Source organism: Fonsecaea nubica (assembly GCF_001646965.1).
Source record: "Fonsecaea nubica strain CBS 269.64 chromosome Unknown Scaff85, whole genome shotgun sequence".
NCBI lineage: Eukaryota > Fungi > Ascomycota > Eurotiomycetes > Chaetothyriales > Herpotrichiellaceae > Fonsecaea > Fonsecaea nubica.
This window is the reverse complement of record NW_019173758.1, coordinates 86,288-112,334: the sequence shown is the minus strand read 5'-3', so window position 1 is coordinate 112,334 and position 26,047 is coordinate 86,288. Positions and strand designations below refer to the sequence as shown.

Genomic DNA, 26,047 nt, shown 5'->3' with positions numbered 1-26,047 from the left:
AAGTACGGGAGTGGCCATTATAAGAGCTCAAAGAAGCTCTGCGCATCGGGGCAAGTGGATAAACTCAATGCTGTGTCTGACACCAATAAAGCAGGCGAGAGAATTTCCAAATCAAGTTCTCTGTCAGACCAAACCCCTTTTTCATCTCTCGCTGCTCTGCGCACTTGGGGCCAAGACCAAGAAAGGAGCGAATCAATTACACAGATTGAAACTAAAGCACGAGCTATTCATACAGCAGATGTTTGCTAGCTCCAAGGAGATGACGGAACAAGTTCTGAAATTAATTTCGTTGTTTCTGTTCTATCAATCTCATACCACTTGGGACTTCTCATGTTATACATAATATACCTTGGCTGGCAAGCGGCTGCATTAGCGCTCTACCACATCTTGCTCAAGAATATCGTTGATAATACACATAAATCCTGAATGACAGATCCTTACCGTTCATATCTCAAATTTCAACAGTCAGATACAAATCACCACTGCTCGATTTACTCGGGGTCAATCGGGCTTTCGAGGACGGCGAGCGTTGTGGAACAATGAGATTCACTGTTCTCGTACTAGTGTTCGTGACTTCGTTCACAGGCTGATCGATACCTTGCAAAGGGGGCCCCTTGTTACCACTTGGTGATTTGCTACCGAGTTCGCTCAAACTGGCTTTGGGAGGTTTCGATACGGGAGGAAAGGGAAATTCGACAATGTAATCGGAGAGGTATCCGTCGGAGGAGGTGGTATCTGTTTGCACAAAGCTTAATTCTGCGCGAATAAGCTGATCCCTGGTTTGTCGCAAAGATGAAGTTGATGGTGGTACAAAGGCCGACGTAGGGGACAGATTGAGGCTTGCTCGAAGCTGGGCAGGCCTATCTGCCTGTCTGGATATGGCGGCCGAACGAGGAATCTGAGGATACCTCAAATCCTTAATGGGACCCTCTTGCGCAGGTGAGACGCTACGAATGTTGAGGGGGATAATAGATGTCGTCGTTGTGTTAACGTCCATCCCAAGCTGTTTGGTTGCTTCTTCAGGCGTTGTGTCTTCCTCAATCTCGGTATAGATGGAGCTGGTGGAACTTTGTCTTTCCGTGCGACGGCTCACAGGCAGCGTCTGTCTACTTGCAGGAGGAAGCGACGCTGATTGAGATAGCGCTGGGAGATTCCGTGGCTGTATAGGAGGCTCCACGGGCGGCGTGTTGATGACCCGAAGAGGGAGTCTCGCTGGAGGCTTTTTCCTAAGGACCTTTCTATTTGCGTACATTGACGATGGGGGCAGCTTGTGCTCAATGACTGGAAGTGCCAGCTGCGATATAGCGGGTGACCGGACGTTAACAGACGGCGAGGCCAAGTCAACGTTGCCGTTGTCGTAGGTTGGAGTTAGAGGAATCCTTGCTGTCTGTCCTGCAGACTTAGCAGGGCTTTCAGGCAATGCGGGTAATCTCAGATTCGGAGGTGGGCCCCGTGGCCGATTCGACAGAGGTAGTTTCTCAAGTATGAACGGCTGATTGTCGACGAAAACTCGCTCTGGTTCTTGTGGTTTTGCCTCCGGCTCGTCGTCAAACTCGGTGGCCTCACTGACAGGTCGCTGCGTATATCTCCTTCGTTCCCTGGTGGCGTCGACATCGAGTGGTGCGGGCCAAAGAACTGCAGGAGGCACCTCTGGTAGTAGCCGCGAGAAGCTTTGTTGAGAGGATGCGCTGACAGGGGAGTGTTCGGCGGGCATTTTTGGCGAGACGGCTATTCCAATCTCTTCTGGTCTGATGCTCTTCCGCCAGAAGCTTCGCCTCTTTTCTTCCGACGGTTGTTGCGGGGCATAGAAGCGACCTGGAGTATTTGATACTGTAGGGGAAGTTCCAAGATTACCGAGGCTTGGCTGAGTCTGTTTCTCAAGGCTCCGAGGGTTCGCAGGTGATGACGGTTCGATTAATCGTGAGCGTCTTTGGCTACGTCGATGCATTTGACGCCGCTTTCGCATCCAGAATAAAAGAATGAGCAGTCCAACAACGATAGCAACAGTCGCGGCACCCCCGATCGCAATCCCTGCAATTTGAGTGGTAGAGAAACCAGATCCAGGAGTTGCCTGTTCCGGCACGGCAGCAGCTCCTGATGTCGTGGAGGACTCGGTCGACCCGCGAGTGGTTTGGTCTACCATAGTATTCGTTGGAGTCTCTGTTGGCGCAAGTGAATCTGCAGACGTTGGCCATGCCTCTGATGTTACCATCATCCATGTTGGTGTGTCCGTTGCCATCACAATGGTGCTGACCTCCATGGTGGAGGTTGGATTTCCTATCGTTGCGGGTAGGCTCTCCATAGCGGTAGATGTCGTGGTGGAATGCCCAATGATTGTCGCAGTGATGGTTCGAGCAGTCCTCGGTTGAGCTCCTGGCACAGAGTTGCAGACGCCGTAAACCTCCACGTCCTTCTGATCGTCTGCTATACAAACAGAGACCACACACTGTACGGCACCTTCGCCAATTGTAAGTCCCGAGATGTTAGATTGTGCACAGAGGTATTCGATGTCTGAGGTATTTGCACATGTGGCCCCTGGATAGTTTTGGCTTGCAAACTGTTGGATGCAGGCAACTGCGCAACTGGGAGTAACAGCGAGAAGGGAGGGAGGAAGGCAGGTGTTTGTCGACGTCTGTCGGGCGCGGAGCTTGTTGCCATCGATGGGATTCGACAACGGCCTGTGGAAGATCCGCGTATGGTCATCCATATCAACTGGGTCGCCTTTGTCATCGTTGAGGCATCATCGGGGTCGAAGTGGCCGTTTGCGGAAATAGTTCTGGGAGCAGTGACTACACAGCACAGGAGCAAGTAAGTAGCAAGCAGCGCCAAAGCGCAACAGTGTTCAATGACAATGGAAAACACCGTAAACCTCGCATATGTGACGCGAAAGAGAACCTGGGAGTCTTTTAATGTTGAGGGTGCCCTTGGTCTTACCTCACCCCTCGACAAGGGCGCATGTAAAATTTTGTCCCTGGAAAAGGACATTCTAACGGAAGCATGACGATGGCGGCTGGGATATTGATCTGCGATAGGTCGTATAGCCTGAAACCCATAGAGCATCATGGTGGACGTGGTCGAATGTGAGGCATTGGATGAAGCATAGTCGCTGAGCCCAGCGGTTAGGGCTGGTCGTAACTGACAACGACACTCTCACGTGACTGTTGGTTCCCCCTGGCGAACCCCCAGATGGGGAAATGTCTGTAGGGCTCTGTAGGGTTCGGATATGACCGGCGGTTACAGGGCGCTTCCACCACTCAATTAGGATGAGTGGCATCATATTACTGCGCAGAGCTTTGGGATCTTTTTGACTCTACTATATCGCGGTCTTCTTCAAGTTGTAGCGCAATCCAATATGTGTTCGTACTCTCAAGGCTTGCGACCAGCATTCCCCACTGGCACGACCTCATCTCATCGACACTGTTTGCGCCAGCACCACAGCACTCCGCTACTTAGGGATTTTGTCATGCTGCGACAGGCCAACAAGGGTATTTTCCTAGTCATGCACGACTTAAGATTGCCAATCAATCGGTACAGCCCTAGATGACGCATCTTGACCGTTGAATACGGGATTAAGAGTTGGCGTCACCAGGCTTCCACAAATCTCCAAACTGGTATCCAGGAGGCTCGGACATGGCAGTTCCGAAGCTCGTCTTGGTCTCACCATCTCCCGCAAAATCGTTAGACCAGGGGAAGAAAGCTCATTCAAACGATCAAGGAATAAAATATTAGAAATTCATATGAATCGGATGTAAAATGTGTCTCATTATGCTGAATTAAGACCTCTGCGTCCAAACCACGCACAGCAACAAGGCGACCTTTGTGTGCCGAAGTTGGACGGAGAGGCTCCCATCCGTCTAGCAAACAAGTCGGTCCCTCGGCCAGGTCACACCACCCTATCCAGTCTCAATGCCCAGTTTCATGCCAACAGGATCTTTGTGATTTCCGTGCGAGATCGGACCCGTGCCGAGGATGAGATTGTGGGCATTATGAGGAGTGTGTTGTGTTTTGTATCATGCTCCGAGAATCAAAAGCAGGTGGGGGATATCAAGATAAGACGAGGTGATGTCGGCCCTCGACAGAAAGAGGAAAGGTTTCGATGGTTGATGACATGACATTAGGTTCTTATCACTCAGTATTTCAGGATGATGTAGCTGTTGCAATGTTGTTAGCTTCGATTCCGGGCGAAGACGACCTGGCGCGTCTTTTACGTACAGAGCGTGAATGATACCCGGGATATAACCCAGGATTGTCAACAGGATGTTGATGAAAAAGTCGGCATTGCAACCTCGCTCGAGAAAGACACCAAGAGGTGGAAGGATGATGGCAAGGATAATCTTGCAGATGTCGCTGGAGGTAGCTGGTCAGCTCTGGTGGGCGCACTGCGCGGAAGGGGACGGAAGGTAGAAGGCGGAACAAGTGACTTACGATGCTGTGAAAGGCATGTTGATTCAATTAGAAAAGGCCTGTGAAAGACGTGTTTGGAGTTGAGCGGGCGTAAAAGGCGAAGCTTGCGAGTAAAAGCGACAGTCTCTGTAGACAACGGGATGGTAAGAAAGAAGATTGCGCGATGGAGAGAAGATACCAGTCACTTTTAGATGAGATGCGCGGATGGCTGGGGAGAGGCAAGTCACTTAACAGGCTTTGGTGGCACGGTGGGCACCGTGACTCGGATTACGAACAGGGCACACGAGGCGCCTGGGAACATCATCCTGCCTTCGGCAGAGGCCAGCCCCCCTAACCTTGTTTAACTTGGAGGCCTTCCTAGGCAGCCTCAAAGGCACTTGACGTCCTTGATTGCAGCCACCCATGACGTTTCTTTCAGCGCCAACCCCCCTTCAACGCGTCTTTTTCCTTCCGTCCCTCTCCACTTATGGACTACCATGACCAATCGATCGCCCAACCAGGAGATTACCAACTCGGATATGGATTAGGTGTTTTGGCATGGTGCATCGTCATCCCAGCACCGCCACAAACTGTGGCTTGACGCTCCGTGATCTCCGTCGCCCTGCCACTCCTTTCCCTTTTTCCTTCCGCCACACCGTCATCTCCTGATCAATTTGACGTGGAATGCTGTGGCTGAGGCATTGAAAGCCTCAGTATGAAACCGCAGATCGAAGAAAAACTCCTCACGAGACACGTTTCAACGTGGTAAGGTCAATCATCAAGCAGACACTTGTACAGCGTCAGCAGACGGGATAATTGATCCATTACCCAGACTTACTTGGACCAGTTTCCGGTTCACCCCAAACCGAGGACGGCGAGCCGGCGAGATGGGTGAAATGCTATGAAGTAGGGACTGACACCAGTGGTGCTGGGGCGTGATACATTTCGTCATCATGGCAACAGAAACACCAGAAACGTGGTGGGGGGTTGTTTTGGTGATTGTTCTATATCGGGCTACAGCAAACTCACCCGAAAAATCATCTCAGCCGTGAATTCGTACAATGATTTAGCCGAGTGGCACAAGCGAACCAACTGGCCTCCTCACTTCAATCCTACCTTTAGCTCCAGCCCACCAAAAAGAATGCCTTGTGCTTTTGGTGCGGCTACCGTTCAAGATTGTTGATAGGGCAACTCGCGGGCTGTCATGTCCATCTCTATCTTGGCTCCTGCCCCTCTTCTGCCATGAGTGAGGACTTGTGAGCCAGATCTAATTTGCTGAAAGAAGCAATGAGTCCAAGCTCGACGAAGCCTCAGTTCCTTCGGTCTCTCTCATCTACCACCGCACTTAAGCCGACGAAAGACAAGCCTCGACTCTACATTGTCCTCTACCCTCGGAGCGCCTCGTCTACAAATTCTTCCTTTCGCAACGCCCTCAGCTGTGACTCTTATCATTGGTCTCTGATTGTCGGCCCTCAAAGCGCCCGGCGAACTGATCAAGGAATCCGCTACCATGTAGCGCACCTCGATCACAACACCCACCGGCACGTTTATGAAGAACAAGACATCCCTACAAACCCCATTGCCCAGAGTGCTCTGGTGCGTGTCGCCGTGTGCAAGGTCACGGACGAAGAGCGTCTGAATTCCATTCTTCGAGATCTCCCCATTCCCGCAGACGACTCGGCGTTCAATTGTCTCACCTGGGTCCGCGAGGCATTTTGCAAACTCCACGATGATGGAAAGTCGGTGAAGAGTTATCTCAACGCAGACGATTGGCAAGCTGTGGAGACGTGCGCACGGACATACTGCAAGCGGAAGAGGGATGCGGGTAGGTTTCAAGAAGGGAATGCCCCTGCTAATAACAACGGCGCCAATACTGCGTGGAGTGTGGATAAGATCAGCACCTTCAATTTTTGGGAAAACCGTGAGACGACGGCCTAGGTGTCGGCAGAGTATGCGAGTCCAGATTTAGGGCAGTCCGGTGTGCACAGACAAGTGTTGACTGGCATTAAAGGAAGACGTCGAGATGGAGGCGTTGAGTGAACCTTGCTTTATTCCATGGCATACGTTCCTCAAGTACACCAAACGCAACATAGAACATATTCAACAATTCCGTTGAACAAGTTGTCGGTTTTTTTGGGACATCTGTGAGTGGCCCTCCGGAGCGTCGCATCACTACGAGGTACTTCCAACAGATTCACTAGAATCAAGTAGCACAGGGACTGATTCGGGGACATACATGGAGCTCACTCACTCACCACGAGACCAGCGCAAGTCAGCAGGCAAGTCAGAGAGGGGTATTTATGGGAATTACGAGAAAAGAAGTTGAGGTCGAGCTTCTTGACGGAGAAAATGGGCTCATCTACCTACGAAGTACCGACCGACTTTTTACACTTTGAAACACTTCTTTTCTTTTCATCCGTGATGACGGCGCGCAACGCAGACCGAGGGCGCTGCCCTCTATGAAATGTTATATATTTTTGACCCTTGTATAAAATCATCTCAGATGCGCATAGGGAATAGCATTGCATGCACCATTCCACCAAGCACGAAAAAGGCTCGCGTCGTTCTTGTTGTCCTGTTCCACAGCTCAGTCAGTAAGTCAGTCGGTCAGTCCATGAATGAATGACCTGCAACGTGCCGAACACGAAAATATATTGAAATATATTCAGTTTATGTCACGAACCATTTACGACGAGCGCAAATCCCTGGTAGACATACAAGCCCATCTACCTGTAGGCCTGTCTACTCGTCTAGTTGTCTAATTGTCTCCTCGTTCAAAAGTCTCCCATCACTCACCACTGACGTTGACCCTCCTCCTTTCTTTCCCCGCTTTTCTTTAGTCCCTTCCGAAGCTGTACTCGGTACTTAGTACTATCTGGCACAACATGTATACGTATGTGCCGTAGGTTGGGCTCTCGAGAAACATACGCGACCAACCATACTGACTCGACAAAAGGCGACAATTGACTGGACGGTTCGCTGGGGGGAAAATCAATCGGCATTGAGTGATTGGCTGGGCCGCAGTGCGAGGAGCTTAGACTGTCCTCGAGCACGGCTTCCGTTATTTCCCTATTGGTATGCGAGTGAAATGGTCATTGATCGTGACTGTGATTACTGAGTATTGATATACTTCTGTATATGTAGATGACCCACGAGTATCCGATGCCCGTTGCGATTTGCGCACAAGAGTTATCAAAGCCAGAAAGCCCGCAATGAGCGGGACAATCGCAGGAAGCACGAGTTTGAAGACTGCAGGACGAAAAATATCCCCACTCAAAAAGCACGCCGTCTGTTTCGTTGTGCATAGCCCATGATGAGGTATTCCCGATTCAGATCCCACAATCCCAAGTCCTAGCCTTAGCCCAGAACGAACCCTGAGACGGTGAAGTCCTTCCCATGTTCCCTTCCCACGAGAAAAACAAAACACCCCATATACCGCCGTGGAAAGGCCGTCAAACAAACGCCGAGTAGCAACGCTTCTGCCGAGTCGCAGAAAAACAAAAGCACAAGATATTGTATTTCCCGCCACGCATGTCACTCTCTTCACCCTTGGAAATGCCACTTCAGATCATTCAGAATCATGATTCCTTCTCTAGAGGCCGCGAAGCATCACGGTCCGCTCTCCTTCCAATTTGGCCGCGTTGCGGTCCTTGTCCGCTTTTCTAGCGTCTTCGAGGCCTTCACAGTTATGAGACTCCAACATACGGTGCTTTCCGCAGAAGCGCTTCTGGCAAAATCCGCAGTCCCCCACAATTGGTTGAGCCGGTGCTTTACATCCATCTTTAGAACACCGGGGCTTGTTCGACTTCCTCTTCGTCGGTGTGGCCGCGCCCGAGGGTATGGGTGTTGATGATGTTGATGCTGGGGTGGACGGTGATGGTTGAGCGGTGCTCATCTCCGTTGTTGGCGCTTGGGGTTGAGGTTGTGATGCATCTATAGGTGTGGTACTTCGTGACGGCGCAGACAGCTTAAGTGTTGATGACTCTTGAAGCTTGAGCTCTCCCACTGTAGTTGAGGGTTCAAGATGCTTCCCATCCAGCATGAGCTGAACGTCTGCTGGTAGATTGGTAGAGGCAGAGAGGAATTCCAGGACGTTGGAAACAGTGTGAACGGGTCGCACGTTCAGTTTGATCGCTGTAGAGACACTTGTTAGTTTGCCATCATGAAACAAAATGGGAATCCTATGAGGCGAAGCTCACTCTTTTCGCCGCTGATTTGCACCTGGATGGCCATATTGTCAGCCGGAAGCTCTTTGCCGGTGCTGGAGGTTGCGGAGCCAGATCGTGAGCGATTCATGTTGAATATGAGATTTGATATGAGGAAAAAGGATGTAGGTTGAGGAGCAGAAGATCTTTATGTGGCTTGGAGATTGCGGTTGAGGAGGATCCGGCGCAGGTAACCAGGCTCGTGACCGATGACGAATGGGCGATTAGACCAGTGCTGAGTGGAGTACTGGTATAGGAGATAGCGTGACGGTGATTAGAGGGAGGCAAGAGGATATAAGGCAGATGATGATCTGGCTATGTGTGTGCGGTTTCAGCGGCCTGTTGGAATGAGGTTGAGGTTGGATAAAGTGAGGATAGAAGAATGAGATAGTGAGGTTGGTGCAGATGAGTCGTGTAATGTACTGCCTGGGTAGTAGCGAGTTTGCTAGTCAGATGGACAATCAAGCCAGGGGACAAGGCGACAAGATGAGGCAAGCAGGTGGCTAATGGGGTGGTTAGTGGTATGTGGGAACTAGTGACAAAGGTGGCTGCTTGAGGACATTGAGGCGAAGGTCATATACGAGTGGTCCTCGTACTTACCGAGTAGCTGAGTATGACGGGGGATCCAGTGGCTCGGAGTTTGACAACGAACGTATGGTGGATGGCGGATTTGCGGATGGTGGATGGTAAATACGGAGAAAGGGACCCAAAATTGACCCAAGTTTGAGCCACCTAGCACCCACCAGCGAGCGCCCAGGGCAACTCTAGCAGTGACAGTGACAGCGACCGCTACTGACCAGTGGTTCCCAGGTCCCAGGGGCCCAAGTAAGGGCTAAATAAGTGGGGACCCCGTGGAAGACAGTGGCAGCTCCAAGAATCAAAGAGGCCGAACAAGAGCGAGATAAATCCACGGCAGGAGCGACACAAAAACTGCACAAGGATGTCGGAAGGAACGAGGGGCGAAGGGGGATGAGCGTAATCGGAGAGAAATAAGAGAAAGTGAAAAGCTTTCAAAGGCGCTCAGTCCGAGCTGATGGGCTGGCAATAATGATGATGATGGCGCATAGCATAATTGAATAATAAGCTCAGGTCGTTGCGAGGGTTTATCGCGCTCTCGTGTCTCGTGGCGGCCAAAGCTACCCGGCGAGCCAGGTCCCAGCCACCAGCCAAAGAGCCAACCGCCCAACCGCTACATTGGGTACTGGCATGGCTTCATCAAAATCGTGGATCAAATCATCTTAACAATACACGTCTTGCTCTGCTGTAACTCATACAAGCCATGACAATCCCAGATCCTCCCAATCTGTTCCTTTCCCCATCCTTTCCGTCCTCTTCGCCTTTGAGCCGCCAGATCCGGGCGGCGGTGACGGAAACAGTCCCTCAATAATTCATTATGACTCCCAAGCCGCCCTTTTCCCGGTTGAGGTCCAGATCGCCGGTCTGAGCGCTGGAGACTCTGACCTGCCCGTGCGCTTGTTCACTCGTCAGTGCTGACCCCATCGGGATGCCCTTGCACCTTCAAAGCGACGGACGCCCATGGACAAACAATAACTAGCCCGCTTTGACACAATTGCATTGTTGGCACCTGTAGCTGGTTGCGACGCGGCTTTCCTCACTTGGTATGCAGCTCTGATTAGTCTGGGCCTCTCCCAAAGCGGTCCGGTTGGCTTCCTCCGAATGCGGCATGCGACATCGCCTATGCCTCCCATTCAGGTCCGGTATGCGTGGTGGCACGAGGGACAAACGTTGTATCTGTGGCTGCCATCCTTTTTAGACTCCAGGACTCTTATGCGAACGGCATCTACCGTTATCGTGAAATAGCTTTCCCACTAGTTCATATCAAACAAACCTTTCTTCCACCTGATAGTTTTCGGGTCATGTGTTGGAAGGCACTGCCCCGAACTTCCTGGCTGGGCTCGATCTGCACATGCGGCCGAGACCCTGCATATTCCCACTTCTCCTGCCGTGGCCTCTGCTGGGCTGATCTAGTCCCAGGGCAAGCATAGGGGAAATGCCCGCCCAAACAATCATGCTGGAGAGGACCAAATATGTATGCGACATCGGCGGGCAACACCATTTCTTTCCCCGTCAATGCTTTCATCATCACCCCACACACTTCGAAAGATAGTGTTCTCTTCCCCATCGCCCATGCTGCTGTGAGCTCGTTTGGTTGATTGGTTATCATAGAGACCACCGTCTCGCTGTCATGTCAGTGGCCGACGCCAACAGCCATATGTGTTTTGTCGGGATTTCGGCCGGGAGTCGGCGACCTTAAGCTCCTTCAACTTTCTTTTCTCCAGCGTCTGGATCAAGGTAATCGTCCTTCTCTGCCGCCTCATATTCACCAATCAGGCCCATCACGACCTCCTTCGCTTCATCGAATTCGGCGAGTCCTTCAGCAAATGGCGCTTCCTTTTTATATTGCTCCAAGTAGGCATTTCGTTTCCGCATTTTTTCGTACTGCACCACTATTCTCCGGAAGAGGGTAGCCACGCTGGTGTGGTTTGCTAGCATGAGACCTGAAACTCGATGCGTGTTTGGTAGGTATGGAGATTTCTTGGTCAAAGCCACCTGGATCGAGGCTGGACCCCAGGGTATGAAATTTGCCATTCGCCGCTCTCGAATGCGCAGAAGGGATTTGTGGACGTCGGTTGGGTCGGCCTCGCCTTGGATAATGTTGAGGATGGAAATGTAGCAAGAGGATTTGGAGGGGGTGATGGATACCATTCGATTCTTCGGTTGGAGCAAGCGGCGCATCACGTCAAGCACCGTGGTTTTTCGCACGGTCTTAGCTTGGTCCACGTTGTCCCCGGTGAAAGGAGTATAAGCGGTCATCAGGAAGTGGCACCGCGGTGTAGGAATCAGAGACGCGATGATTCCAACTAGATCATTGTGCATGTATCCAGGATATCTCAGCGTCGTTGTAGAGGCTGACATGACTGTCGAGACTAGTTGATTCGTCTGCTGAAACGAAGGCTCTTGAACATGCAGTCTTTCTGATGCAATACTGGATAGCGCACCATTATCGAGGACCACGACACAGTCGGCGTTCTGTGTCAACCGCCGCATGGTGAGCAAGCTGTTGTAAGGATTCACCACCACGTCGCCCGTCGCAGTATCTGGAAACACTGAGTACGTCTGAATAATCTTCTTGGGAAACCGATCATTCATGCGCTCGAGAAGGTATGACCCGAGGCCCGATCCAGTACCCCCGGCAATCGAATGGAGGAGCATGAATCCCTCGAGCGAGTCGCTGCCATCAGCCTCCCGATCAATCATGTCAAAAATCTCCTCTTGAACCCTCTCGCCCGCCGCGTACCCTGCCGCCCAGTTATTCCCTGCGCCCATGCCATGTTCGCCGATGAAGAAATTCTCCGGGTTGTAGATGTTTTTGTAGGGGCCACTTTGGATGCTATTGATGACTCGTGGTTCGAGATCGATGAGGATGGCTCGAGGGATGTAACGTGTGTCGTCGCTCTGGTAGAAGAAGACATCTTTGCGGTCACCGCCTTCGGTAGCAAAGTCCTCGAGGTTTCCATCGCGAGAGATCCCATGCTCTTGACATAGTTGTTGCCAGAATCGGGAGCCGATTGCGTTACCGCACTGGCCTGCTTGGATGGTGATAATTTCGCGAGGCATTGTTACGAGACCGGTGCAGTTGCAAGGCGGGTGGATGGCAGTTGATACAGGCAAATAACAAATTGGACGTCAACCAACGCGTAAATTTCACGCGTCCGGATGTGGGGTGTGGGGCTTTAAGCAGTCAGAGCAAGGGGTTGTCGTCCAGCACACATTAGCACCAATACAAAATCTCTTGATTCTATAAAACTTGTACAAAGTGTGATGTCCCGTCTTGCCATGGTATTCTACCATGTCACAAAACCAGGAACCTTGCCTTTATCCACAGTCTATCCGATAGCTTTTCAAATGATGGCGGGTCATTACTCCTTGATGGTGTCGACAGATTTCAATCTCAGATTATTCTGTTGAATGAAATGCTCCACCGTCTCTGGGAATTTGCGCCTGAAGCGTCTTGAGAAAATTGCGATCATAATCCATACCCACAATGTGTAGAGACACTGGACCCAGGTGATTTTGGCTTCTGGTTCTCTTTGCTCGTCCCACTCGTCGCAAATCTTCTTGAATGTTTTAGGATCATCCGTAATGACTCCCTGTATATTGTGTTGGATGCACCATTTCATGAGATTGGGGTCATTGACACTGCCGTCACCGTTACGTTAGTGATATTCTTCGAGGTATGTTCAAGCAGAGGTCGTGGCTTTGGGCATGTCTGCGAAAACTTACGTCCAAGCATAGAGCGGGCGATTGGCTTTGTGTACATCGCTCATAAATCGGGCACCCAAAGGACCAAAAAGGCTCTTCTGTAGCATGTTGAACGACACATTCGGGACCTTCAGGAACTGCCTGGCGTAGATGGTCGAGAATCCAATGTGTGATATCGGGTATCCTGGGCAATATTTCATGCATAGAGGCAGGAATTTGGCAGCCCAGATGCCGAGAACCACCCTTTCCTTCCAGGCCTGTTGACCAGGATCCACCGACGCCAGGGTTTGTGCTATCAGTCTCATTACATCGTCCGAGTTGTTGTCCAATTTGATATCGAGCAACAGCCAAATATGCTCCATGCCCGGCTGCGCAACGTATTCAAGTAAGTCTCGGAGACGTGGCATAGGTACGTGAGGGGCCTTGGTCGTGCGAAGGGTACTCAAATAGTCCCAGTCACAGTCGATTATTTTTTCTTTCTCGCCAAAGCACCGCTTCAGATCTGCGTCGTGAGAGAGAACAACCACATTGTCCTTGGACAAATGAATGTCAGTCTCGAGTGCATGGGCACCAACTTGCACGGCACCTTTGAAAGAGTCCAGGGTGTTTTCAGGGTGTTCGGCCTTGAAGCCTCTATGTGCGATGGTTTGAGGCAGAGACTGCTTGCCACTGTATGGTTTGGCCCATGTCCAGCTTGCTGTTGACTATCAGAAGCCATGCCGATGCACAGGATACAAGGACAAACCCGGAGGAAAATCCAAGGCGATGGTTTGATTTGGACCTTGAGTTCCATATTCGGATCGCTCATTCATCGGCTGGGCCAAATCCTTGCTCAGTAGCGGCGCTGTGAGCTGTTGGTGATCGGGAACATGACGCCGCATCTTGAAATGTCGTCTGGCCTCGGTAACGGACGAGTTTCTAAATTTGAGGGGGAATACAAGGAAACAACGGGGCTTTGTGAAAGCGGCGGCTAGTCAAGATGACGGCGACATTAATGGTGGTAAGGCGATGACCTCAAAATCAACCAAATATTGCCGATGAGGGTTGAGCGCTATTGGGCCATGTTTGATTGACCATGAGCAGGAGAGAAAGACGGCGAGTGATGGTAGCTTAGAAGTGACACTGAAGGTGTAAGATGTAGACGTGTTTGAAGAGCTCGGGGATAGAAGACAGGGTCAATAAACGCCGGCTTTCTAAGATTCATTGTTTTGACTTGAAAGGCCCCGTGCGCATTCCAGACCGCCAAATGGTCGCTGTAGCGGGTCAGCCACTCCTGGAATCCAGAGCATGGAAGGAAGTTTTAGGCATGCTTGAAAGGCCATCGAATGATTGGGGGGCAGTCCAAAGGGGCACGAAGGGGTTTCCTCGGGGGTGCCGGAGTTCTTGCGCAACCACCAAACTATAATCAAGCCTCACACCGGCATCTAACTAGGTACTTATAAGTATTAAAGCTCTCGGGAAATATCTGCCACGTGCGCTCACTGGTCCAGGTTTCTTTCGGACCGAGACACCGAGAGACCGACAGGCCACCATCAGGGGTGGCTCTCGCGCCCAGTCCTTTGCTCCGTTTGGTTTTTCTATGTTCGATTTGCCGGTCATGACTGCGGATTTTCAAATGCCGAAGTTACAAGTGCAAGCACTCGGAGATCTGCCTTGGCATTCAAGCACGCAACCTCTGCTTCGGAAGAAGGAATGTCTTGCATGTGGTTGCTCGGGAGTGGTGGCACGTATCGGTGAGAGGAGAAGAGACACACTTGATGAGTACTGCCATCTGATCGGTGATGCGGGGAACAACCTCATGTGGTGTGGTGATAGTGAGCTGTCCGAGGACCAACAGACAGCAATACTGGGCTTGTTTTGACTTGATTTGTTTTGACTTGATTTGGTTGAAAGAAGGCAGGTCTGCTATGTTCGATCCTCAAGATACATGAGAAGGTATTTTCTTTTCGTATCCCCGGCGCCATCAATACTGAGCATCTCTCGTCCACCATCGGAACCGCGACGCGGACTACATGTAGGCTTCTTGAAATTTCATTTCATCACAGTTCAAAGTTTGCTTTCCCCCGAGTGTAGTCACCCTTGTTTTGCGCCCATGTCCACTACACATCGGATGCAGTCTCCAGCATGCATGTCATGGAACGCATCGTTGATTTTGTCAAGAGGCTGGCGGTGCGTAATGAACTCGCTGTGCAAGCGGTCAGAGATGAACAGACGCGGACCGAGGGGTTCGAGGGCACTTACTTGACTTTGAGTTTTCCATCCATGTAATCTTGAACAAGTCCTGGAAGTTGAGTGCGACCTTTGACGCCGCCAAATGCACAGCCTCGCCAGACACGGCCCTGGAAAGGTTTGTCAGTCTATTTGTGCCAATGCCGCGCAGCTTCTCAGCATGCGCAAGAGAATGAGAACCTACCGTGACCAGTTGGAAGGGTCTCGTGGAGATTTCAGCGCCGGCAGGGGCAACACCAATGATGATGGATTGGCCCCAGCCCTTGTGGCATGCTTCGAGAGCAGCTCTCATGACTTGGACGTTTCCAGTGCAATCAAAGGTGTAGTCGCACCCACCATCTGTCATTTCAATCAACTTCTCCTGGATGGTCTGGCCGTTCAGCTGGGTTGGGTTGACAAAGTCTGTGGCGCCAAACTTCTCAGCCCATTCTTTCTTCTTGTCATTGACGTCCACCACAATAATCTTGCCCGCTTGGTTCTTAACGGCACCTTGGATGACGGAAAGACCAACACAGCCAGCGCCAAAAATAGCAACGTTGGAGCCCTTCTCCACGTTGGCGGTGATCACTGCTGCCCCGTAGCCGGTGGTGATGCCACAGCCAAGCAAGCATGTGCGGTCCATCGGAGCCTTATCGGTGATAGCCACGACGGAAATGTCGGCGACGACCGTGTACTGGGAGAAAGTTGAAGTGCCCATGAAATGCAGAAGGTCTTTGCCTTTGCACTTGAACCTCGAGGTACCGTCTGGCATCACACCTCTGCCCTGTGTAGCCCGGATCTTCCCGCACAAATTGGTCTTGCCGGATATGCAGAATTTGCATTCTTTACATTCCGGGGTGCTGCCAGAGGTAAGTTTCATGTTGGACGGCGCAGGAGAGGAGCTGGACGTACTAGAGCGCAACAACATGATCCCCAGGCTTCACGGATGTGACACCTTCACCCACTGATTCGACGATACCTGCGCCCTCGTGTCCCAGAACGACAGGGAACGCGCCCTCCGGGTCCTTCCCGGAAAGGGTATACGCATCTGGCATCTCTTTCAGTTCCCGATTCTTACCCGCAGCAGGTGCAGCATACCTGTGTGACAAACTCCCGTGTAGTAGATCTGGATGCGGACTTCGTGGGCTTTGGGTGGAGCAACTTCAACGTCTTCGATGGAAAGGTCCTTGCCAGCCTCCCAGGCAACGGCAGCCTGGACAGAGTTAGGAATTCTCTGGTCGGGGGAGACGGGAGAAGAAGGCCAGTGTTTACCTTGCAAGTAATAGTCTGGCAACGGGAAGAGTCAGCACATGAACCCATGGGGATCTTGGAGCATTGGACATCACCTTTCCAACAGTGTCGGCAGGCATTTTGATGGATTGGGTCGGAGAAAGCTGGTTTCAACAAAGGCTGCAGTCCACAATGAGAGTGTAGAGGAAACACGGAAATGTCAGAAAGGAGAAGCCTTCAACATGCCGGGTGTGGGGAGGCTGTTGTTTTTCAAGTGAGCGAGCGGCCTTCTTTGAGGTGGGGTTCACGTAACTATGATGATAATGCTGAAGAGGGGCCGGTCGAGAAGGCATCGGATGTGCAGAAGAGAACTGCAGAGCACCATCCGAGACCCCCCCACCCGGCCACTTTTCGTTATAGATACGGCTATTCATAAGTCCTGGCGAGAGTCCTTGTTCTTCGCCGTCTTGGGCGATGTGTATGTGCAGATCAATTGGGTGGCCCCGAATGTGGAAAATGTGACAAGTGAAGGGCCCCTGGTAGCGGTGGTTGGTAGCAACAGTAGAAGTTCCTAGAGTCTCTCCTGCGTACCATGGGTTGGTCGGCTTCAATCTTCCAATGGTGCCAACCCTTGTTTGTCTTACTCATCCTTGCTCGTTCTTTTGCTCGTCTCGCACACCTCGGAGTAAATTGCCCGATCGGGTTAACTGAGACTATCCAACGGAGTCTCTGCTTTTACTGCCGCAAAAAAGTTTGACAATCCCAAACACCACCAAACCTACGCGTCGCCAGATCCACACAAGGCTGATGACAGATGCATAGCCATGCGAGATGAACAACTTGAGCCTTCAGGGGTCGTCACATGCGACAGGTGATGGCTCCTCGTCTACTCCTCACTACACGACGACTGTCAACCCTTCAGTCGGACCAGATGGAATGCTGCCTCTTGGCCCTGTGAGCCCTCTTCGAGAATGGCCTCACCATCCACCCGCACCCGGCTCGCTGCATAGGTCAACGTTACTGCACCAGACCTTGTCTGCAAGACGAGTTGTTTTCCACGAGCATGCATCCTTTCTGCCGCACCCGGCGTCACGGTCCGAGGACAGCTTTGCATTCTCTCAGCCACTTCTCGCATCTGATTCATACGTGCTAAATCCCCCCTCTTATCCCCAGCTGTCTCTGGATCAGCCGCAGCATGCGTCTCCGTTTTCAGCCCACAGACCTCAGGATAACGCTGAAGGCTACATTCCGTTCCCCGCCACCAAGCTGCACCATCCGGGCATCTCTCATGATGGGCGATCGAGTCAGAGTGAAGAGCAACTGCTGGGCACGAGGCGGTCCCCTGTCGAAGAAGATAGTGATACTTCTGTTGACGATTACGACATCCCCGGACTACCTTCGGACTTGGTCGCAGATGGCCCACCTATCTCTACAACACGGAAGCGAGGTCGACCGAAGTTGGCATCGTCAGGTAACCAGCCCAGGAAGCGACGCAAGAAGGGGACGGGTCCTCGGGGTGGTTGGAGCAAAGGGATGAAAATTGGCCCACGGGCAGCGATCGACCCTGGGCCGGAATTCAACGAACTCTATGGCCAGGCTACGACGGCCTTCATTGATGATCGAGACAGTGACAAAGCGCTTGACCTAGTCTTGCAGGCTATTGCGATTAATCCAGAAATCTATTCTGCTCATGCCCTACTCTCCGAGATATACTTCTCTCGGGACGAAGACGAAAAGGCCATTGCTGCACTTTTTAGCGGTGCACACACTATACCAACAGATCCGGAAGTATGGATTCAAGCGGCTAACGCCTGTCTCCAAAGGTCCAAGGGGAAGCGAGAGACTGCCTTGCAGCAAGCCAGTTACTGCTATGCACGAATCATCCACACAGACCGGAACCACCTGGAAGCCCGCTTTCAACGAGCAGCCGTCAGCAGAGAGCTGTCAAATTACAATAAAGCTTTGAAAGACCTGGAAGCTATCCTGGAACGGATGCCTCGGAATTCTAGCGTCTTGAGACAGATTGCCGAAATATGCATTGAAACAAGGGATCTCGAAAGAGCGAAACAATTCTACGAGGACACCCTGAGTTACTACCGGGAAAATGGATTTGAGGGCCAGGAGTCATTCACCTGGGCCGACATTCTGGTCTACGCGCAAATCCTTTCTCTGGAAGAACCTCCTGATGTAGCTATCACGAATGCTTTAAGATCTCTCAAGCAGTTATCGAGGTGGCTTTTAGGGCGAGAACAAGAGGTCTACTGGGATTATTTTACTGATGACGACCGAGAGTTTGACTCAGAAGATGAACCGCGACGAGTGTTGGTGCCTGAGTTTATACCCGGCAAATATTCTCCGGACGCTTATGGTCTAGGACTTCCCTTGGAACTGAGAGCTAGATTAGGGATCCTCCGTCTCAAGCAGGGCCAGAATGCCTTGGACGAGGCCCTGGCACATTTTGAATGGCTTGAACCGGAAGCCAGGGATCAGGGCGCAATTGTGTATGATTACCCAGATATATTCCTAGAGGTTGCCCAAGCCCTGCAGGAAGCCCAAGAATACGACCAGGCACTGCGTTATTATGAGGCTCTGAAGGACACCAACGCATATTCACACACAGAGTTTTGGTTGGGTATCGCAGCCACCTCCTATGTCTGCGGCGACAAGCTACAGGCAGTCGAGTGCTATGAAGAGGCCAAGGCTGGAGATGAAAAATGTGTCGAAGCACGGACGCACCTTTCGAGGCTCTACGCCGAATTTGGTGACAAAGAAAAGGCAATGGAGAATGCTCGTGAAGCTGTTCGTGTGGCTGACAGCCTACTTCCTAAGACTGAACGACGCAAATACGAGCGCAAAGAACAACGTCTGGCTCGTGAGGAAGCAGAGAAGGCTCTCAAGGAAGCATTCAACCTTCCTGGCGAGGCTGTTGGTGGCACACCAGTTGATCGTATCGAGAACAAACTCCACAAAAAGAAGAGGACGTACAGGACCCGAAAGGCACTATCGATGCTAACAGAAGGGACAAACTATCAAGAGACAGAAGGGACGGAAGATGAATACGAGGAGTTACGCGAGGAGTTTCAACTTGGTCAAACCAGGCCCGCAATGCTGCCAACAATGGACGGTGAGATCGCCAGACAGACGGCCCAGAATGTGGCACGCAGGAGAAAGGATCGGGAGCCACCACGGTCACGGGCGCAAGCCAAAACCAGGACGAAACGAATGAATGCAGAAGAAAGAGAGACCCACCGAACAGAAACGATCAACAGACTCTACAGCGAGCTGGTCTACAACTCAGAAGCCATGAGGGCCGGCGACGAAATAGCAAGGAATACCTGGATGGACTGTGCTGACTCCCTCATCACGGATTTCCGAAGCAACCGCCTGTTTTACTCCAAGGAGAAAAATCATTCCTCGGACGGCATTTACCGGGAATCTCCCAATGCTGGCTCACGCCAAAGATGGGAGAGAGAGCAAGGAAATGGACAAGACGTCGTCGAAGTGGATCAAGATTTCCCCATCCCTACCGTCGAATCGTCCATGACTACTGAATATCGTGAAATCGCCTTTTCAAACTGGCTGGATGTTTTTCTCGAGTATGCTCTCCTCCTGGCTCGATCCCCCGAGGCAGACGCCCAGTATCGCTGCTACACCATTATCAATGCTGCATTGGATTGTGTGGTTTGGAACCAAGACCAACAAGCGCTCCTGCATATCTATATCACATATCTCGCTTGCACTCTTGCCTTACAAGATGACAAGGCCTTGTCCAACATTGTGCTACGATGGTTTCTGCGAACATTTCAATTTAACTCTGACGTATATCGTCTCTTTGCTGCCATGAACATGGTCTTCGCTCGGCCCGGTGCCGTCTTTCGCAACCGCGCCTCGCAACAATTCCTTTTCAAACAAATTGTGCAAATGGACGCAAACTTGCCGATTGATTATCAACCAGAAGGTTATGGAGCGGTGCCGGAGTTCATGCGGCAGGGTAGGACGGATTTCCCTTCGCACAACAGGGACGACGCTGAAGGATCGCCTCGTTCTCACCCAAATGTCGTGCAGAGCCAGCAGAATCAACATCAAGATATCACAAAGTTGAAGGAAATGAGTGTCGATCTTCTAACGTTGTACGGCCATGTGCTGTACGCAGGCGGTGACTTCTCTAGTGCCCTGTCATATTTTTTTCGTGCCCTTTCTCTCAGTCCTGAAAACCCCTCGTTATTCCTCAGTATTTCACTGAGCTATATGCACGAGACGCTCAGAAAGCACAGCGAGAACCGCCACATGTGGTTGCTGCAGGGCTGGGCATTCTTTGAGGACTATGCCGATGCGAGGAGACGGTGGGCGCGAAAGCTGTTGCAAGAACACCAGAACAGTGATGGTGACGCAGACCATGTGACCGCACAGGACATGAACGGCCTGGAGCTGCTGATTGAGCGAGAGTTAGCGTTCAACCGCGCAAGATGCTGGCACATGCTGGGCCTGTCGGATCTCGCCGTGCGGGCATACGAGAAGATGCTATCCCTCACAGTCCCTTCTGATCCGCTCTCAGCCACTGAAGCCACTGCCACTACAGCACGTGCGGAGAGCGAAGCAAACACAGAAACGAAACACAAGGACTTTACGATGGAAGCGGCGTATGCCATTCAGACGATGTATGCTCTGAACGGGAATTCGGAGATGGCTAGAGAAGTGACAGAGAAGTACTTAGTTGTTTGATACCGTCCAGCGAGGCGTTGGAAGGTGACTTGACTGTTCAGACTTGGACTTGGACCGACGGCTATGATAGATAGACGGGTGAAATTGATGTGCTCTTTTCCTCCAGACTTCTAAAGAGAGGTATTTTATGTACAACATTTGAATGCCAGTGCACCGCGTCCCCCTTCCAAGGCACTCTTGGAAACGTACCACCTCGCATCGTCAACAATCTGGGCTCCTCGTCTACTGGCTCTTGCTAGCCACCAACCTCTCAACATCCGCCACCGACTGGTTCAAAATCTGCTGCAAAACCTTGGGATTCTCGAGCTCCTTGGTAACCTTGGCGATAATGCTGTCGGCCAACTCCTTCTGTTGTCGTTGTTTGACCTGGCCCTCATAACGGACCCAGCTGTCGAGAACGTTCTTGGCTTCGGCAGCCAGAGCGGTTTTTTGCTCGAGTTCGAAAGCCTGAGCTTCGAGTCTTGCAGTTTCCTAGAAATGAACCATCAACCACTGTATATGGGCAAGGGGAAGTGGATCTCGGGTTTCGATGCCTTACCTTGGAAACATCAAACAGCTGCTTCGTAATCTCGACCACATTGTTCAAAGGCTTGACATCCTCAATCCGCTCTTTAATGGCACTGGCATGGTTCGTTCTCGCCTCATTCAACAAATCCTTGATTTTCTGCACTTGGCCATCCGCCCAGTCCTTGTACATGGGGCCGGTGTATTTAAAGATGCCGTAGAAGACGGACAGCAGACAGAAAGCGATGACGCTCTCCTCGTTTACGACGTAGAGCTCATTGCTGATTGCCCAGACTGAGATTCCAGCGCCTGCGGAGAGAATGGCGGTTTTGCTGGCGAGGGAAGACCCTGGGAGAGCATCGACGATGGATTGAGCTGTCTTTTTCGGATCTTGCGAGGGCACGTTCGAGGAGGATTGATGACGGATCGAGGTCAAGGGCGTGCTGGCAGTGAGGGTTGGAAGGGCACGGATTGGGAGAGAAGTCGATGCGCGGAGTTTGCTAGCTCCTAGAATTTTGATGTCAGCTCTGCTTTGGACCATGTCGAGCTCCAGTGCATGTGCGTGACTTACCAGCAGCACTCCTCGCCAGTCTAGACGCCATTGTTGTGGTGTTTGTTGCCTGAACAGTCGACCTGAAAGCTCCTGACGTTAGAAGTTTGGTGGTCCGGCGCACGGCGACGAGAGCTTGCAATTGAGGTCTGATTGCGCTAGTCCGTGTGTGGACTAGTTCTTGGCAATAAATTGGCGCCATCAAAAAATGTTTCGAGGCGAAGAGGGGCTGGGGCCAGGGAACCGCAATGCCGCATGTCACCGCATGTTAACACACACATTGGGAGAGTGAGGACAAGGGCAGAACGGCCGCATTAAGCACGGAGGGGTGGTGATTTTTCACATCTTTCATTTCGAGGGCATCTGTTCTCCATCGCTCTCATTCACTTTCGCTTTTGTTCAGCAGCCTCTGCCCACCATGCCTTCGTCAACGGCCACGGACTCGTACGCGGCCCAAATTGCTGCTCCTATGACGGTACCACAGCGGAAGCAATTGCTCAAGCAGCTTCAATCGCCCGAGGCCATCGACAGCCTCCGCCGTCCTGAAATTCTCATGGATTTCTTCACCGACAGTCTTGACATGAGAGACCTGAGTCTCGCGGTGCCGGCGCTCACGGGCCTCTTCCACCTCATCACCACAAAGAACCTCGACTACCCCTCCTTCTACCCTCGACTGTATGCCCTTCTTGACCGAGATCTGCTACACAGCAAATACCGCAGTCGGGTGCTGCGGCACCTCGATATCTTCCTGTCTCCGACAAACCACTTGCCGGCAGCAACCATTGCCAGTTTCATCAAGCGCCTCTCGCGTCTCTGTCTCTTTGCCCCTCCATCCGGCATCGTGGCCATAATCCCCTTCATCTACAACCTTCTCAAACAGCACCCCACCACGACCTTCATGATCCACCGCAATCCATACCCTCCCTACACCAAGTTCAAACACAACCTGGGCAACGACCCGTTCGACCCGAACGAACCGAATCCACAGCTCACCAATGCCATCGACTCCTCCCTGTGGGAACTGGAGACCTGCCAGTCACACTACCACCCCACAGTAGCGAGCATTGCCCGGATCATATCCGAGCAGTTCACAAAACAGCAGTACAACCTCGAGGATTTTCTTGACCACGGTTACGCTACCCTGCTCGAGAGTGAATTCAAGAAGAAGGAGAAGAAACCACCTGTGGTGGAGTACAAGATCCCCAAGAAGATTTTCGCCGCCGCCGAGGACAGCGAAGATGACGCTACCGGGCAAGAGGACGGTATGGACAAGTTGCTGGACATGTGGGACTTTGAGTGTTAGGATTTCCTTCTTTGGGCAAGAGGGTAACGATTCATGGCAAAGACGAATATAGACATAGAGTATAGATATAGATCAAATAGACGGGGGCTATCTGTGATGCGTTCAAGCGATGGAATTTTACAATAACGATCCGTGAAGGAGAGGGTTGGACTAGACGTACGCACAATTGATCAAGTGCGCCGATGTTTCTGGTGCAATTGCAATTGTAATTGCGAATGGGTATCTCAACAAACATTTATTGCTCGGTATGGCTTTTCCAAGCTTGAGAACACTGCTCTGCATCAGGCAACTCTGCAACACAATAAAAGTGTCAAAGACAAAACTTTTGGCTGATTCAACTGCCGCTTGCTGGCTTATTTGGTTCTTTCTTGAGCTGCCCAACATAACATATCTGTGCAGTTGAGGAGGCTACTTGAAAAAGCTCAGGCTGGTTCGCTAACGGCGGTGTCTTGTCTATCGTGTTCATGTTCATGTCTCTGTCTCTGTCTTCTCCAGGCTTCGCCCCACACCCAGCCAACAACGACGCAGATACCGGAAACACATCCAGTGAATACAGCGATCACGGTGTAGCACCATCCCGGACCGACGGCGTCAATGAGCGGTTGCAGGGCAGCCAGTTCACCTGCGGCAAAGGCACAGCGGAGCAGGTTCAGGGCGGCTTGAGCGGTTGAGGGATAGGACGGGTGGAGGTCGACGAGCAGCGTCCCGCAAGCGTTGAATATGACAGTCATGGCGCCACCGGTGAAGAATTGCAGGACCAGAGGAATCGACGGGTGTAAATGGTATTCGAGAACCCAGCCGTAGGCGAGGAGCGTGAGCAGGGAAAGCGGAAGTAGGTAAGACATGCTTCGGAGGCGGGCGGGGAAGATAGGGAATCTCAGTCTCTGGGACTCTGATGTTTCGGCACTGGAGGTCGGGAGATCGTGGCGGATAGCGAAGCTTCGATAGTCGTGAGTGAGAATGTTTCCTTGAGCAGGCGGAAGGCCGAGTTAATGATTTTGATACAGAAACAGCGACCAGAACGGGAACAGGGATGGGAGCATCAAACGTACTCGAGAGTAGCGATGCAAGGAAACAGCCCGCCCCGAATGGCAGGTATATCAGGCCAGCTTCTATCTCTTTGTACCCGTAGATGGTGATGAAGAGAGATGACAAGGATGCCTGCAGACAGCAGTACGCGCTATAGAAAACTCCATTGATGAGGATGATGGGTGCACTTTCTTTCTGCAGGAATATGCGCACGCTTCCAAGAGGATTCGGTATCCTCAAGCTCGCTATGCGGGAGACAGCTTCTGTTGTAGCTGCGCGAGAGTCTTCCAGCGTCAGGTTGGCCTTCTTGTGCCTGTGCTGTCGCCACAGAAGTAAAAGGCTCTTGTTCAGGACAGGGACTGGACGCGAACCATTCCCGGCAATGTTACGCGCTGTTTCTGGCAGCAGGGTGGCGATGAGCACGAGGCTGAGAGCGCCAGAAATCGCCAGAAACCAGAAAATCCAGCGCCATCCCGCCCTCTCAGCAAGGACGCCGCCGAGCACAGGCCCAAGACCTGGTGCAACATTTGGGCCGCACCCTAGAATGCCCATATATGATGCACGCTCGGAAGACTCTGTGATCTGAGCATCATTGTTAGATCCTCGTTGTCGTGGCAGAGAAGGTGGCAATGACTGGATCCAGAGGTGAGACGGTCCTTCCCAAAGAAAGAGAAGAAATACTCACTCACATCACCAACAACGCCATATCCAAGACTGATGGTTGCAGAACCGCCTGCGCTCTGGAGCATGCGGAGCACCAGAAGAGCAGGATAGGCATTTTGCGAACCAAGGCCCACGTTGGCAAGAACGTACAGGGTAAACATGAGGAGGTAAACCGGTCGTCTTCCCATTTGATCCGCCATGCCGCCAAATAGCGTAGGGGCCACGCCGGACACAATCATGTAGGAGGTGATGGTCAAATTGACCTTGGTTAGAGTAGTTTGCAGATCCTTCGCTATCGCTGTAAGAGCGGGATAGTAGATGAAGCTGCTCAGCGGAGAGAAGCACGAGGCAAACGCTACAAGGAGCACGATGGCCAGTTTTTGTGGTGTCGTCCAAATTGAGTACACCTCAGCAACTATAAGCTGGCTGTCATTGTTGCTGGCTTGCGGGGTGTCATCTGGGACGCTTGAGTACTTGTCAGTTTGCAGACCTGAGAGTTGTAGCAAGTTATCCGACATGTATTTGCTTTGAAGGGTGGCGACTCGGTGCAACGACAGCACCAAGTGGAAAGAAAGTGTATGTATATCCAAGGTGGGAAAGGACTAATGAGCTTGCAAATAGGCTTGACTGATAAGGTTTGAGGGGAGCCTGCGACCCTAGTGTATAAGAAAGGCTTGACTCTTAGGAGAACCAGGAATTTCATGTGATAGGTGCTTTCTCAAGGGTCATCCAAAGACAATCAGAGCAGCCGTTTATTGCGGGACTCACTTACTATAGGATGATCAACTATATACCATCTAAAACCGAACGGCGCAATCTTAGATGATTTGAAAAACAGTCAAGCTTCACGCTGTCATCAAAATCCGGCATCTATTCAAAATCTCGCAAGACAACCATCCAACATACCCATAAAAACTCGTCACGGTTTCGCCGGATATTTGTCGATCAAATAGAGCATGTCACTCA

The 26,047-nt window shown here is 51.6% G+C and overlaps 10 protein-coding genes across 10 annotated transcripts; 3 read left to right on the top strand and 7 right to left on the bottom strand.

Annotated features, from left to right (window-relative positions):
• Window positions 1-451: 451 nt before the first annotated feature.
• Window positions 452-2,707, bottom strand: AYO20_09365 (hypothetical protein; the record flags this gene model as incomplete). The annotated part of the gene is made up of 1 exon (XM_022647636.1): window positions 452-2,707. One exon carries the CDS (start codon window positions 2,705-2,707, stop codon window positions 452-454), a length of 2,256 nt encoding a protein of 751 aa, XP_022496428.1.
• A 2,963-nt stretch (window positions 2,708-5,670) lies between these two features.
• AYO20_09364 (hypothetical protein) lies at window positions 5,671-6,321 on the top strand (the record flags this gene model as incomplete). The annotated part of the gene is made up of 1 exon (XM_022647635.1): window positions 5,671-6,321. One exon carries the CDS (start codon window positions 5,671-5,673, stop codon window positions 6,319-6,321), a length of 651 nt encoding a protein of 216 aa, XP_022496427.1.
• A 1,654-nt stretch (window positions 6,322-7,975) lies between these two features.
• Window positions 7,976-8,679, bottom strand: AYO20_09363 (hypothetical protein; the record flags this gene model as incomplete). Its single annotated transcript, XM_022647634.1, has 2 exons — window positions 7,976-8,517; window positions 8,583-8,679. 2 exons carry the CDS (start codon window positions 8,677-8,679, stop codon window positions 7,976-7,978), a joined length of 639 nt encoding a protein of 212 aa, XP_022496426.1.
• Window positions 8,680-10,859: 2,180 nt separating this feature from the next.
• Window positions 10,860-12,227, bottom strand: AYO20_09362 (tubulin gamma chain; the record flags this gene model as incomplete). The annotated part of the gene is made up of 1 exon (XM_022647633.1): window positions 10,860-12,227. One exon carries the CDS (start codon window positions 12,225-12,227, stop codon window positions 10,860-10,862), a length of 1,368 nt encoding a protein of 455 aa, XP_022496425.1.
• Window positions 12,228-12,529: 302 nt separating this feature from the next.
• AYO20_09361 (hypothetical protein) lies at window positions 12,530-13,753 on the bottom strand (the record flags this gene model as incomplete). The annotated part of the gene is made up of 3 exons (XM_022647632.1): window positions 12,530-12,809; window positions 12,894-13,569; window positions 13,618-13,753. 3 exons carry the CDS (start codon window positions 13,751-13,753, stop codon window positions 12,530-12,532), a joined length of 1,092 nt encoding a protein of 363 aa, XP_022496424.1.
• Window positions 13,754-14,945: 1,192 nt separating this feature from the next.
• Window positions 14,946-16,450, bottom strand: AYO20_09360 (S-(hydroxymethyl)glutathione dehydrogenase; the record flags this gene model as incomplete). The annotated part of the gene is made up of 7 exons (XM_022647631.1): window positions 14,946-15,057; window positions 15,114-15,211; window positions 15,286-15,940; window positions 15,993-16,128; window positions 16,179-16,293; window positions 16,353-16,367; window positions 16,427-16,450. The coding sequence occupies 7 exons, from the start codon at window positions 16,448-16,450 to the stop codon at window positions 14,946-14,948; spliced, it is 1,155 nt and encodes a 384-aa protein (XP_022496423.1).
• A 691-nt stretch (window positions 16,451-17,141) lies between these two features.
• AYO20_09359 (hypothetical protein) lies at window positions 17,142-21,032 on the top strand (the record flags this gene model as incomplete). The annotated part of the gene is made up of 1 exon (XM_022647630.1): window positions 17,142-21,032. The coding sequence occupies one exon, from the start codon at window positions 17,142-17,144 to the stop codon at window positions 21,030-21,032; it is 3,891 nt and encodes a 1,296-aa protein (XP_022496422.1).
• Window positions 21,033-21,254: 222 nt separating this feature from the next.
• Window positions 21,255-22,138, bottom strand: AYO20_09358 (hypothetical protein; the record flags this gene model as incomplete). Its single annotated transcript, XM_022647629.1, has 3 exons — window positions 21,255-21,503; window positions 21,571-22,043; window positions 22,108-22,138. 3 exons carry the CDS (start codon window positions 22,136-22,138, stop codon window positions 21,255-21,257), a joined length of 753 nt encoding a protein of 250 aa, XP_022496421.1.
• Window positions 22,139-22,504: 366 nt separating this feature from the next.
• AYO20_09357 (hypothetical protein) lies at window positions 22,505-23,389 on the top strand (the record flags this gene model as incomplete). The annotated part of the gene is made up of 1 exon (XM_022647628.1): window positions 22,505-23,389. One exon carries the CDS (start codon window positions 22,505-22,507, stop codon window positions 23,387-23,389), a length of 885 nt encoding a protein of 294 aa, XP_022496420.1.
• A 422-nt stretch (window positions 23,390-23,811) lies between these two features.
• On the bottom strand, window positions 23,812-25,599 carry AYO20_09356 (hypothetical protein; the record flags this gene model as incomplete). The annotated part of the gene is made up of 3 exons (XM_022647627.1): window positions 23,812-24,356; window positions 24,442-25,051; window positions 25,108-25,599. The coding sequence occupies 3 exons, from the start codon at window positions 25,597-25,599 to the stop codon at window positions 23,812-23,814; spliced, it is 1,647 nt and encodes a 548-aa protein (XP_022496419.1).
• Window positions 25,600-26,047: the final 448 nt, after the last annotated feature.